This window comes from Camelina sativa, chromosome 11, assembly GCF_000633955.1.
Source record: "Camelina sativa cultivar DH55 chromosome 11, Cs, whole genome shotgun sequence".
Classification (NCBI taxonomy): domain Eukaryota; kingdom Viridiplantae; phylum Streptophyta; class Magnoliopsida; order Brassicales; family Brassicaceae; genus Camelina; species Camelina sativa.
In genome coordinates this window covers 11034296-11047925 of record NC_025695.1, presented here as the reverse complement: position 1 = coordinate 11047925, position 13630 = coordinate 11034296, and the positions used below count along the sequence as shown (strand labels likewise).

The 13630-nt window shown below is 33.8% G+C and overlaps 4 protein-coding genes across 6 annotated transcripts in view; 2 read left to right on the top strand and 2 right to left on the bottom strand.

Moving 5' to 3' along the window:
- LOC104722840 (5'-adenylylsulfate reductase 3, chloroplastic) overlaps positions 1 to 4471 on the bottom strand; it is an 8949-nt gene extending 4478 nt beyond the window's left edge. Inside the window, exons 1-4 of one of the 2 annotated variants that reach the window (XM_010441086.1) lie at positions 4289 to 4470; positions 4059 to 4193; positions 3831 to 3966; positions 2882 to 3734 (exon numbers count right to left, since the gene is read on the bottom strand). In XM_010441086.1, the coding sequence (XP_010439388.1) occupies positions 2882 to 3734; positions 3831 to 3966; positions 4059 to 4193; positions 4289 to 4370 (1206 nt within the window). In that variant the 5' untranslated portion in view covers positions 4371 to 4470. Of the gene's footprint in view, positions 1 to 2477; positions 3735 to 3830; positions 3967 to 4058; positions 4194 to 4288 lie in introns of those variants that run through there. The other variant, XM_010441087.2, reaches the window with a different exon arrangement.
- LOC104722839 (autophagy-related protein 8a-like) lies at positions 1042 to 2368 on the top strand. 2 transcript variants are annotated; one of them, XM_010441085.2, is made up of 6 exons: positions 1042 to 1158; positions 1298 to 1351; positions 1598 to 1653; positions 1748 to 1800; positions 1892 to 2010; positions 2109 to 2328. In XM_010441085.2, the coding sequence occupies exons 2-6, from the start codon at positions 1315 to 1317 to the stop codon at positions 2210 to 2212; spliced, it is 369 nt and encodes a 122-aa protein (XP_010439387.1). In that variant the 5' UTR covers positions 1042 to 1158; positions 1298 to 1314; the 3' UTR covers positions 2213 to 2328. The 2 variants fall into 2 exon arrangements, with proteins under 2 accessions (XP_010439387.1, XP_010439386.1); XM_010441084.2 differs by lacking the exon at positions 1042 to 1158 and having other exon boundaries at positions 1255 to 1351; positions 2109 to 2368.
- LOC104722838 lies at positions 4931 to 5980 on the bottom strand. The gene is made up of 2 exons (XM_010441083.2): positions 5864 to 5980; positions 4931 to 5477 (listed from the first exon to the last, which is right to left on the bottom strand). The coding sequence occupies exon 2, from the start codon at positions 5470 to 5472 to the stop codon at positions 5089 to 5091; it is 384 nt and encodes a 127-aa protein (XP_010439385.1). The 5' UTR covers positions 5473 to 5477; positions 5864 to 5980; the 3' UTR covers positions 4931 to 5088.
- On the top strand, positions 10134 to 13624 carry LOC104722837 (L-ascorbate oxidase homolog). The gene is made up of 6 exons (XM_019231539.1): positions 10134 to 10394; positions 10491 to 10600; positions 11558 to 11828; positions 12167 to 12615; positions 12704 to 13072; positions 13272 to 13624. Exons 1-6 carry the CDS (start codon positions 10260 to 10262, stop codon positions 13561 to 13563), a joined length of 1626 nt encoding a protein of 541 aa, XP_019087084.1. The 5' UTR covers positions 10134 to 10259; the 3' UTR covers positions 13564 to 13624.

Below are 13630 nucleotides of genomic sequence, written 5' to 3'. Positions count from 1 at the left end.
CTAATTAAAATTATAATTTAGAGAAAAACGAAATGGCATATACTTTGGAACCTTTGATTGTGAAGTTTTGAAAGCCTCTCTCGATCTCTTCGCCAATTTTGGGCTCGATCAAGAGAGAAAATGTTGGGAATAATACTAGCATTTTTGGTCCGACATAAGATTAAGGGCTCGTGCCATATTACTGCTCATTTAGCTTTCACTTTTCAATGTTACAGCAGCAACTAGGGGATGGGTATATGTATCTCTTTACCTGTTTCGGTTTGTTGTTTTAATCCTTTGGCTTTTGATATTCTAAAACCAAAACGAAACTGAAAATTGTATTGTTTCAAAAACAAATCGGATTTGGATTGGTTTCGTAGCCAATTTACACAAGTACGTAATTTGGTTTTACTATAGTAAGATCTATTTTTCAAAATGTATATGTAAATTAAAAAGTACTTGTTTTGATGAACTTCAGTTTATACAATTGAGTACTATCACCCGTACTAAATTTGAATTGCCGACATACAATAAGTTTGGCTGGATTTTGGTATATAGTTTGTTCAGTTTATAGTACCGATCAAATAGTTATATATATATTATAAAAAAAAAAAAAAGACAAGATTTGGTTAGGGTTAGTAGTCGGAATCTGAAGTGAACGAACTCAGTTTCAGTTTGGTTATGTCTTATGCAACTCAGTAAGCAAAGTACCAAACTAGCAAACGGTTCATGACAAATTTTTTTTACAATTTTAGAAACTTGGGGATAAGTTTGTATAACAACAATTGAGCCATCATTAGCTTAATACATTACGAAAAAGTCGAAAACATTAAGAGATTTATACAAACAAGTTCGATATAAAGGCCCAGTTACGCCCAATGGCCAATAAGTGTCTCTGACGTAAGACAAGTGTAAGGGATTACTTGTAAGCCAATCCAAGTGGGTTTACTGATTCCCAAAACAGATCAAAGTTACGTTTCCGTGTAGGCAACCCATTAGAAAACCCTAACTTAATTATAAATTAAATTTTATATACTCTTTATTAATTAAGCCCCTTTCTCTTTTGATATTGACTTCTCTCTCTCTCGATTCTTCTCCCTGTTTCAATCAAAATCAGATTTTTTTTTTCTTAGCAAACCCTAAGTTTCAACGAATCGTATTCAGTTTCTTCTTCTTACGGTATGTTTCTTCTCATCAGTTCGATATTTTTTTGGCTTCTGGGTTTCTTTCCTCTGATCTAAGAGACGGTTATATTGAATCATTGATCGTGTTTAGGAATCTAATTCAATTATGATTTTTTCTTGCTTGAAATTTGCAGATACCAATCGAATCGCCATGGCTAAGAGTTCTTTCAAGGTTTCTAACCCTCTTGGTATGTTACTTCAAAATCCCTTTCTTATTCTTTAAAAGATTTTGCGTGATCGAGTTTTCAATCACTTAATTTCGTTGAGGTGTCTTGTTTTGATGTTATAAAACAATCTTGATTAGTTTTGTCTCTTCTAGATCAGATTTAATCTCTGCATATAGTTTTGATTCTTCCGTCTTCTCTTTTTTTGTGTGTATCTCTGTTTGGTGATTTACTTGTGACTAATGTTTTGGTTTTGTTATGTTAAAACAGAGGCAAGGATGAGTGAATCTACTCGGATCAGAGAGAAGTATCCTGATAGAATCCCAGTAAGAGCTCATGAATGCCACAGTGGATTCGTTTTTTACTAAATATAGTTTAAAAGCATTGTTCCAATATTAGAATATGGGATTGTTTGTGTAGGTGATTGTGGAAAAGGCTGGACAGAGTGATGTCCCTGACATTGACAAGAAGAAGTGAGTGTATTGGCTTTTTTACTCATCTCTTTTTGTGTCTCTTTGTGCTATCATAATCTTAAAAAGTATGCTCACAAATATGTTCTTTTAGGTATCTTGTACCAGCAGATCTAACCGTGGGACAGTTTGTGTACGTGGTTCGCAAAAGGATCAAGCTTGGAGCTGAGAAAGCTATCTTTGTCTTTGTCAAGAACACTTTGCCTCCAACTGGTAAGAGTTTTAGAACTCTTTATAACACCATTTAAGATCAAAGTTTCTTTATTTACCGCTTACTCAGTTTCACTTTGTATTTGTTTATTTCCTGACAGCTGCGTTGATGTCTGCAATCTATGAAGAGCACAAAGATGAAGATGGGTTCCTCTACATGACTTACAGCGGAGAGAACACTTTTGGGTCTCTTACCGTTGCTTGAATAAAAATCAATCTTTCGGATGACTTTGATGTACATACATAAATTCAGGAAGATAAGATGTACATTGCTTCCTTAGTCTCTGGTTTCTTATTTTTACTTTGCTTTGGATGCTTGAATCTCTTTTGCCTTCTGGATTTATTCAGAAAACTTTCTTTTTTCTTACCCTCTCTTGCTTTTGGTGAACTTGATATTGGGGCTAATGAGTTACTTCCATATTTTACTTTCATATGAAAGTAATCGACCTTGGAAAACTTGTTCAATATCATTTACAAAGGCAAAAAGAGTAATACACTGAAAAGTGAAAACTGTAACTGGTAAACACAAAAAGGCAAAAACCTTGATGTGATTGTTTTAACACACAGCTATACAAAAAGCAAAAAGATTCAATAGAGAATCTCATCGCGCCACCTTTATCTGTTCTAGCATTCTGGAACGAGACTAAAAGGTTTCTTATTGATCTCTTTCTCATTGTAAAGTCGGCGGATTTTTGAGGTTTTACCGAACAAGATTCAAGAACGATGTCAAAGAATCAACATCTCTCTTCTCTGATGGATACTTGATTGGTCTTGAAGAGTTCTTTGGGAACACAAGTATTGTCGGAAAGCTTCCAAGCTGCAACTCACTTTTGGCAAATTCCTTCTGATCACCATCAGCTCTAAACTTTGCAACCTTCACGCCATTACCACCCAACTTATCCGCCAATTCATCGAACGAAGCTTCCATTGCCTGACAAAACGGGCACCACGGTGCGTAAAGCACAACGATCCAAGCCTCATTCCTGTTCTCCAACTTCATCAAATTCTCAATCCCTTGCCTACTCAAGCTCACAACATTCTCGCTATTGAAGATATCCGCAACAGTGGATTTCCCATTGACGTTAGCAGTTGCGTTTCCATTAGTATTCTCCTTGATATTCCCTTTGTGAAGTCCACACTCTTTAGCCTTAGCATCTTCCCACCACCATCTCCCTTCCCTCTCATGCTGACCAGGCAAAACAGCTCTCGTGCAAGGCTCACACCCAATGGAAACATAACCTGCAGCGTGAAGTGTGTTCACAGGAACATCCATAGTCCTCAAGAAGTTCCAAACATCGTTTCCTTCAACATTGGCAACAGGATTCCACTTCACCAAACTACCAGCTCCACCATCTAATCCTTCAAACACAGGATCAACCTGAACAACCGGAATCTCTGATCTTGTTCCAGGTGATTGATCTTTCCTCTGACCAGTGATCCAAGCGCGTAAACCCTTCAAAGCACGCCTCAAAGGTCTCACCTTTCTAATACGGCAGCACTCTTGGTGACCATCTTCATAGAAAGAGAACAAACCCTTGTTCTTTACCAAAGCTTGAACCTCAACAGCATCAGGAAACATATACTCAATCCTAATACCGTAATGTTTCTCCACGGTATCAAAGAGTCTATATGTTTCTGGATTCAACCTCCCTGTATCCAAACTGAAAACCCTATAAGGTCTTCCAGTTAAATGAGCATACTCAATGAGAGCTACATCTTCAGCTCCACTGAAACCAAACCAACAGAACAAAACTCCAAATCAGCAAACTAAAATAAAATAAAAAACCATTCCTTTATAGTATTCTCATGATCCAATACATTACCTAAAGGCAATAGCAATGTCATTCCCAAACTTCTCAAGAGCTTTGTCCATAATTTCAAGAGGAGAAGCATTCTCTAGCCTTTTTGCTAGTTCCTCAAAGTCTTCAACTTCCACCACATCTAGCTTCTCTGTAACCTCTGCTTTGTAATGAAACATAAGATCATTAGCATAAACATAATTTAAAAGTTTGTTAACAAACCAAATTAACCAAGATCGAACGAGAACTTACCAGAAGCAACCATGGATTCCTTTGTAATTGATTGCACGTTTAGAGCTTTCACGGATGATCGCTTCCCAGACAGACTCAGAGACGCCGCAGAGACATTGATACGATCAAATAACCTCAACGAACCGATTTGTGGTGCTGTAATGAACGAATCATACAACAGATCAAGTTAGATTCGACAATGATCCCTAAGATTTCTCACGAATTGGTATTAAAAAAATAAAAAACATTACCTTTGAGCTCTGAAGAAGGGAAGCTTGAGGCTGAGATCACAGAAGAAGATGAAGAAGAAGAAACGTTGATAGCTAGTGCCATTTTTTTTTCAGACCAAACCAAAGCTTCTCCAAAAATATGATCTTTAAGGTTGTTGTTGTTTTGGTTTTGTTTTTAAAATTTTGTGTGTTTAAGATCTAGGAGAGAAATGGGATGATTATAAAAGAAGCAGGTGAAACCAAGGTTCATTGGACCTAGACGTCTTTTTAATTTGGGTGGCGGCATTTGCATTTTCTATATATCATTGCTTCCGTCACTTTTTAGTCGTGTGGTAGAGAAAGCTTAGTCAACATTTGCCCAACATAACTTTTTTCTCTATTAGGCTTCTTAACACAAATCACACTTAAATCCTAAATTATATTTTTACACGCTTAAACGGTTTCGATTTTCTATTTTCTATTTACAATAGATCCTATCTTAATCTTATAAAGAAAAAAAATAGGTGATTTAGATATAAAAACAAAAAAATAAAGTGTAAATATCTCATAGAAATCACAACAATTCGTAATTGAGTACTCCATAAACCATTTTTTACAGTTAAAATGTGTCTGTTGGGTTACGTAAAACCACAACAACGCTTGGGTTACTAAAGAGAACAAGAATGCAAACTTGAGTGAGCTCTCATATCCAATTCAACCATCTCTATTCGAAAACCAAAATCCGAGATTTTTCATAACAATCAAACAACAAGAGTTTATGATTATTCATTCAAGACCAAGACGAACAGTAGTTATAGTCTGTCGCATCAATCAAAATATGATTACTTGTCTTCTTTAGCTTTCTCTTCTTCCTTCATCTTCTTATCCCACCTTCTCTTCTTGTAATCAAGAAGCATCTGAGGCATCTTCAACATAAGTTTGGCCGTGTTCTCTCTTTTCTCAGCTGAGATCCTATCGCATTTATGACCTTTCCTCTTTGTCCTCATCGCTTTCCTCTCTGGATCGTAAGGCCAATCTTCTCCATTAGTCAACACTTCTTTCCTCAGCATCGCCCTCCTTCGAGCGCTTATCCCTAACGGTTTCCATGCTCCCATCTCCCAGTAACCCCACACTCCTTTAGTCAGCTCGGTCCTGTACTTATCGAGTTTTGCCCTCCATGGACCCGTCACTGTCTTTGCCACAGTTTCTGCAGCTTTCCCAGCCATTGCTTCTGCAGATAGATAAACAGAAACAAAATGTCTGTAAAGATGATATATCTTACACAGCAGCAGTAGCAGTTGAAAATGTAATCAAATAAGCTCAACACTTAGTCAAGAACCTCTCAAAATTATAGCAGATCGGTTGAAAAAGTTGTGAAAGAAACAATCTTTAGAGCTAAATCTACCTAAATCACATGAAATTAGGGCTTCATAAGCTCAACGCAACGATTCCGTAACTGGGTTTCGTTATCTAAACAATTACGATTCCAAAATCTAAGGATTAAATCCTCTCGACTCCAGTAGAACAGGAGCAACTTAGGTTTATCGATCTCGTTTTACTTAATCCCTCATAGTAGTATGAATCAACACTGGAAATGAAATGAGAGAGAGAACTTACATGAAAGAAGGCGAGGAAGATCGATCGGAGAAAAGCTCTTGATCGTGAGCAAAAAACTGTGAGAACGCGGCGGCGCAGGTGAAAGAACCGAACACAGACCAGGGTTTGGTTTTGGGCCTTTTTGGGCCTAAAAGAACATTTTCCTATTATTTTTTTTTGTATTTTCCAAAATAATTTTTAATTAGTGTACGACAATTGTTTTTTTCCTAACTAGACCGCGAATATAAAAAAAATATATAAAATTTTAAGTTATATTCAAAATATTAATTTGATTTTTATTTTAAATTAGATTTAGAGTTAACACACTTCATCTTGTGATACAATCTTTTGTATATTATTACATGATAACAAAATTAGATTTTAATTCTACGCACTTAATCCCAATGAATAACAATTATAATTTTCATATAAAAAGAATGTGCATTGTATCAAATTAAACCTTACTTAATATTTTATAAAAACTAAAAATTAATAAAACATAATTTTCAAAAAAACTGAAAACTAATTTAATCTCATATTTAAAAAAAGTAACAATATCCTAAATATATTTGTTTCATATTTTGAAATCTCATAAGTAATAGTTTTACTATTTGTCCAGCATTATAATAAATTAATCAAAAATTCAAAAACATTATTATGAGAAAATTATTTGTTTATGTAAAGTTGAGTACATAACAGTTGAGTGCCAAGTGGAAATGTGGAAATAATTACATTACTAGGTACTAACCCGCGGTAAACCGCGGGCTGAACATTTTATTTTTTAAAAATTTGTAAAAATAATTTATTAATTAAATTATTTATAATGGTTGGTGATTGAAATTGTTGGTTTAGAATCTTAGCAATTTTTTTAATTTTTAACATATTTATTGAAAAAGTGACATAAAAAAAAAATTGAGGCTGTAACAATGAATAAAATAGTTTAAACCTTTGATTATAGATACCTTTAAAATAACTTAAGCCTTTTAAAAATTCATGGTTTGAGATTTTTTTGTTAAGAGGATAAAGATTTTGTAAGGCAATATTTTTTTGGTTTAGATTTTTTGGTTTCTGTATTTAATTCAGATGAATTGATTATCCATGTAAACCTGCGATTTTGGTTAATTAACATAGTAGGATTTTTAATTTTTAATAATTACTAATTATCTTTTTTATAGCCTCAGCAGTCTTTATTTAACAATTTCTAAGGGCAATTACATGTAATTTTTTACACTTTTTAAGGTTATTTTTAATTTTGTACTTCTCAATTAATATAGTAGAATGTTAATCACTAATTTTAACACTTTAAACCTTTTCATACTTTAATCATTTTTTGTATAAATTTCTTTTTACTATATGATTATAATAAATAATAATTGCAATTAAATTGCAAATATTTTCCTTATTAATTTGACATATTTTTCTATTGAAATTAGTAATTTAATAGATAACTTTTCTATTAGAATTAGTGATATAATATATTATTTTTGATTTTATGTACTTTCAAAAATATTAATTGTAATCTTTTTATTTATTAGGATTTTTTAGTTTTTAATAATTATTAAATAAATTTTATTTTCACACATGTTAAAATATTATCGATATAATTAACATATGTTGCGATTATATAAATTACTAACTTTAAAAACGAAGATTTATATAATAAGATTGTAGTTCATGTAAAGATAAGATTTACTCATTTATTATTGTTTTTACCATCAATTTTATTATCTGTGGAGTATGATTCATCCATCATATACAGCGACATTATAACAAATAGTTCACTTTATATATTTTAAGCTGACATTCAACGGTCCATTTTGTATCTATCGTGATTACCATTGCCAAAGTATTATATAATAAGTGAGTTGTTAAGTTTTGTTAATTTCCAACTAATTAAAAGGTCACTAATAGAGTAAATCAGTCACGTATTAGATTATGTCATCCATAAATTAGCAAGCATGGGAAAGTTCACCAACTTGATCGATCGTGTTTTAGTTATACAATTCTACACTTTACTATACCTGCTTACTATCACCTACCTAGTTGCATTCTATTGCATGTGACCAAATTAATCTAACACATTTTCATTTTTTTTAAAATATATATTTAAATAACATAATAATTGATTGTCTTTTGGAACCCTTATCTTTTTCAAAAATATCAATTTTTTTGTGTCAGTTTTTAAAAATAGTTTTTCATGTTTTTTATTTTCAAAAATATCTCTGTTCTATGTATAAAATAACTAAATTTTAAGTCATAAACTCCAAATACTAAACAGTAACCCCTCAAAACTATATTCTAAATGTAAAATAGAGAATCCAACAACCTAAAAAAATATTCTAAAAATTTCTTTAACATATTGTAATTGTATAAAAGAATGTAAAAATAAAAATGTTTTAAAAAATGGTGTATTTTTGAAAAGGGCATCTAAAAAGAGTATTTCTAACAAATTCTCGTAATTGTATCGAACTTTGAAGTATAAGATATGAAATGTTAATAACGAATTGATCTAGTAACTATTACATACATGGAAGATGATTAGTTGTGATTGTGACCTGATATATTTGCTATTAAATTGATATTCTAGTTATAGTTTTTTTTCTTTTCTTTTTGTATGTTATTATTAACCCTTGTTTTAAAACGTGGCCGCCGAGGTGTCGGTTAATCGTTCGGCGGCGGTGCTCCACCAAGATTATATCTAAATTGCCTAGCGATTTTTAAAACTATAAGAGCTTATTAGGCTATAAATAAACAAAGTTCAGAAAACAATTGTCTAGACTTTAGAATTCTTAAAGAACCATATAACAAACAATTAGATAGTAGTCAAAATGATGGCCGTGTATACTTAACAAATAAAACTATGCAACTCCAATTATCTCTGCATAGACTTGTACAACCTGAGATAGATGCCACTGTAACACTATAAAATTCAAAATGCATTCCGAATTAGTATTACTGGGCCTTTATGGTCACATTGTTAACTGTAGTTCGATCCATTATATTGTCAATTTCCCCACTCCAATGAAAAATGTTCTGTTGTCCATTCGTATTACTACTCATTGGCAAGCCCTAATAATCTCTTCATATTCGAGAGACCAAACCAAAATTGAACTAGGCCAACAAGGTTCAACCTCGATTGAGCTAAGGGTTCTAGCTAGCCCTGTGTCAAAAAAATTTTAAAAACCTATAAAAGAAACTAAACTACAATTAAAAAAAAAACCAAATTTTCATAGTTAAGAATAATTACAATTTATATAACTAAGCTAAAAACGTATAATTCACAAATTCTTCAAAGGACTTTTCTTCTACCGAAAATTTCGGGCTGATGACAAAAACCAGACTTTTTTTTGGTTGAATGTACATATGACTACAAAAACATGACCACATTTTACATTCACACATGCAAGAACTTTGGTTATTTCCATTGTGATATATAACACCACTTCAAATAACAGTATATTTGTTAATTTGTCTTTTTCTACAATATTTGCTAATATAGTGCAGATTGCAGAATTGGTACTCAAGCACGTGAAAACGCAGAAACTTGTTTCTTCCTCTTCATATCCACCGTACACCCTCACCTCAATAACTCTGATCTGTGATCACCACCGTCCATATAAGCATTGACTTAGGCTAATATTTAATCCGACGGTTCGATTATTCAATAGAAGATTTAACAGAGACACATGATGTTTACCTTCCTGACAGCTCACAACACGCCGCGTTTCGAAAAAACATCTTCACTTGCGGACAATACGGAGCGATGGTCGATGCTTACTACTCTTGACCCAAAGAAGTCCAAAACATGTTTTTAAATAAAATTAATGTCAACTTTTTTATGAGTGAGATCTGAAAAGAGTAAAAAGGCAGAGAATCTTATGACAAATTTAATTAACTATGATTTTTTCCTATTGCATAACTAACTATGATTATGGCATAATTTTGTAATGGTAACTGTGGGAATACTAGAAAACAAAGTCCCCAACGATATATATTGTACGGTGTGAAAAGATTTGAAATGACGCTCGCTTGGCTTAATCTTATTTTGATATTGTTGTCAATTGAATTTACAACCCATTGTTAATTATGCAAAATAAAACCCTCAACTCAAACATAGATTAAGTATGTTCATTGCTTGATAAAATCAAATTTGAAGATATTGATAACATTCGACTATGTTCGAGGAAATAAGTTACTACCATTTTCTATTAAAAATAAATATATTTCTTCAATACCCAAACATAATAATTACGTCGGTGCCACTGCCACTACCACTAATATTTAAGAGGGGCATCATTAATAGATTCTTCAAAATCCTCTGTATATGGATCTACACCTCTTCTCAGTCTCAGACTCAATTCAATAATCTCCAAGCCCCCAAAACAAGAAAACCAGAAAGAGAGAAAAGTAAACAAAAATGAGAGATTCTTGCAAAGTCTCTATAGTTCTTCTTCTGGTTCTAATCAATGGTGTATTTGGAGACAACCCTTATAGATTCTTCACCTGGAAAATAACTTATGGCGACATTTATCCCCTTGGTGTTAAACAACAGGTACTTTAACTTCTTGTTTCTTCGCATTTCCTCTGTTTTTTTTTCTCGAGAAAATCTTGTGACATATTCTCGGTTGGGTTTTGTGGGGGAATGCAGGGAATAATGATAAATGGGCAGTTCCCTGGACCTCACATTGACGCAGTCACGAATGATAATATCATTATCAGTGTTTTCAATTACTTGAAAGAGCCTTTCCTCATTTCTTGGTAAGTTCTTTTCACTAATCTTTACTTATTTATTTCCCGAACAATGTGCTTTATGGATTGCCAAGAAAGTGGAATATTCTTGAACATAAAAAGGAGCTATAAAGATTAAAAAATAGGATAAGATCTCAACTTTTGATTTAGGACATTTTTTTTTTGTTTTGTTGTCCAAACGAATGCAGCTTTAAGACAAAATGTGGCTTTGAGTACATCTCAATTCTCACACATTAACGATACAATAAACACATGTGTAGAAAAAAATGATAGATCTTTTCCGAAGAACAGTAGTATCGTTCCACGAATAAAACAGAAATTTAGGTCATTGTGTTTTTTATTTCGGTGATTTAAATGCTATTAACAACGTTCGTTTTACTTATAGCGTTAAGAAAATATTTAAAGCACATAAAGTACTTGTACTTCATTAATGATTAACTCAATAGTATTGTTTTGTAGTTCGTCAATAAAAGGAGTCTATAATCACGAGAAAAGATAGATTTGTTATGTTTTAATTTGTCAATTGGGATTAATAACTTAAATCAGAAAATCTAGCATTCAAGTAATACAAATTTGCTACTAAGAAATAGAAAATAATATATATATATATATATATATTATATTATATATATTTTTTGTTTATTTCATTTGAGAATGTCAAGTCCTTTTTCTTTAATTGAGTCATAAAAGCTTTTTTCTTACACCCGACATAATTGGCTGTCAAAAGATACAATATTTTAAATATAAATATGCTATGAGAAAATTAAAATATTTAGATAGAGTTGATCCATACAACTAGTCACATGCGATGACACATGTGAGCTTTAAGTGTCAGTGGGAAACAAAAGGAAGCCATTCCATTTAACTTTTAAGTCCCTGATCTATCAAAATCCATGATGTAACCCCACACTTTTTTTCTCCATTCGAAAATGTCACTAATCTTCAAAAATTGTTTCTTCTTCTTAGGAACGGAGTGCAACAGAGGAAGAACTCATGGCAAGATGGAGTCATAGGGACAACATGTCCAATCCCACCTGGCAAAAACTTTACTTACATTATTCAAGTCAAAGATCAAATCGGTAGCTTCTACTATTTCCCTTCTCTTGCCTTCCATAAAGCCGCTGGTGCATTCGGAGCCATCCGTGTCTGGAGCCGTCCTCGCATCCCTGTCCCGTTTCCTTCCCCTGATGGTGACTTCTGGCTTCTCGCTGGAGATTGGTACAAAACTAATCACTATGTAAGTACAATCTTTATTGCCCTAATACCTTTGACTTGTAGTGTAAGAAAAGAATGAACAACATGGTTTACGGTTTGGTTTAGGTTTAGTTTTTGGGGTACTTGGTTATATCAGTTTGTAGAAATTGAAGCCAAATTAAACTTTGGTTTCAGCTAAATAGCCTAAATTTGATGATTTTTTATCTGTCTTTTGGTTTCAATTCGGTTTGGTTTTAAAAGACTAAAAACTATCTCGATTTGTAAAATAATTTTGGGTTCGGTTTGTGTTTAAGCGTGTTGGTTTAGGACGGTTTAGTTGTTTAGCAAAATCTTATTTTTTTGGTTTTCTGGTTTCTTAAGGTTTTGAGACGTCTATTAGAGGCCGGAAGGAATCTGCCTATGCCTGATGGAGTTCTCATCAACGGTCGCGGTTGGGGAGGCAATACCTTCACCGTTCAACCCGGTAAGACCTATAGATTCAGAATATCAAACGTTGGGGTCGCAACTTCATTGAACTTCAGAATCCAAGGACACACGATGAAGCTCATCGAAGTAGAAGGCTCTCACACTGTTCAAAACATCTACACATCACTTGATGTTCATTTAGGACAGTCTTACTCTGTTCTCGTGACGGCTAACAAAGCGCCTCAAGACTATTACATCGTCATCTCCTCAAGGTTCACACGAAGAGTCCTCACCACGACTGCGATTCTCCATTACAGTAACTCGAGAAGAGGCGTCTCTGGTCCTATTCCAAATGGTCCCACTTTGAACATCGCATCTTCGCTCTTCCAAGCTCGAACTATCAAGTAAGAAACATGTTTCTTGTTATACACGTAACCGCTAATTTGTTCGAGATTTGGTTTTTCTAATGTTGTGTATTGATGTGATAAATAGGAGGAATCTAACCGCAAGTGGTCCGAGACCAAACCCGCAAGGCTCGTATCATTATGGTCTGATCAAACCAGCCCGTACGATCATACTCGCTAACTCGGCTCCTTGGATCAATGGCAAGCAAAGGTACGCCGTGAACGGTGCCTCGTTTGTTGCGCCCGACACGCCATTGAAGCTCGCCGATTACTTCAAGATTCCAGGAGTTTTTAACCTCGGAAGCATCCCAACGAGTCCCTCAGGTGGAAACGGAGGGTACCTTCAAAGCTCTGTTATGGCCGCTAACTTCAGAGAATACATCGAGATTGTTTTCCAAAACTGGGAAAATTCAATCCAGTCTTGGCACATCTCTGGTTACTCTTTCTTCGTCGTCGGGTAAGAATACAATTCTTGTTAAAAGAAAAATCTTGAAATATTATTTTCTTATAATTAAGTAGGAACTAAACAAACCATTTCTAATATAGTGTTTGGTTTAAATATAATATTAAAAATCTAAACAAATTAGCCTTTTAACTACATAAACTTTAATCTTACAATAATGGTTGATGTATATATATTTTTTTTTGTATAACAGAATGGATGGAGGGCAATGGACACAAGGAAGCCGAGCAAAGTACAACCTCCGGGACGCGGTATCACGGTCAACAGTTCAAGTATACCCGAGGGCATGGACAGCGATCTACATAGCGTTAGATAATGTTGGGATGTGGAACGTAAGGTCGGAGAGTTGGGCAAGACAATATTTAGGGCAACAATTCTATCTCCGAGTTTACACTTCCTCCACTTCGTACCGAGATGAGTATCCACCACCAAAGAACGCTCTTATGTGCGGACGAGCTAGAGGTCGCCACACTAGGCCGTTCTAGGAGGGAAATTGGGCGCGACGGCTCAACGGTTTCCTTACTCTTTTGTATTTTTTTTTTTTTTTTTTTT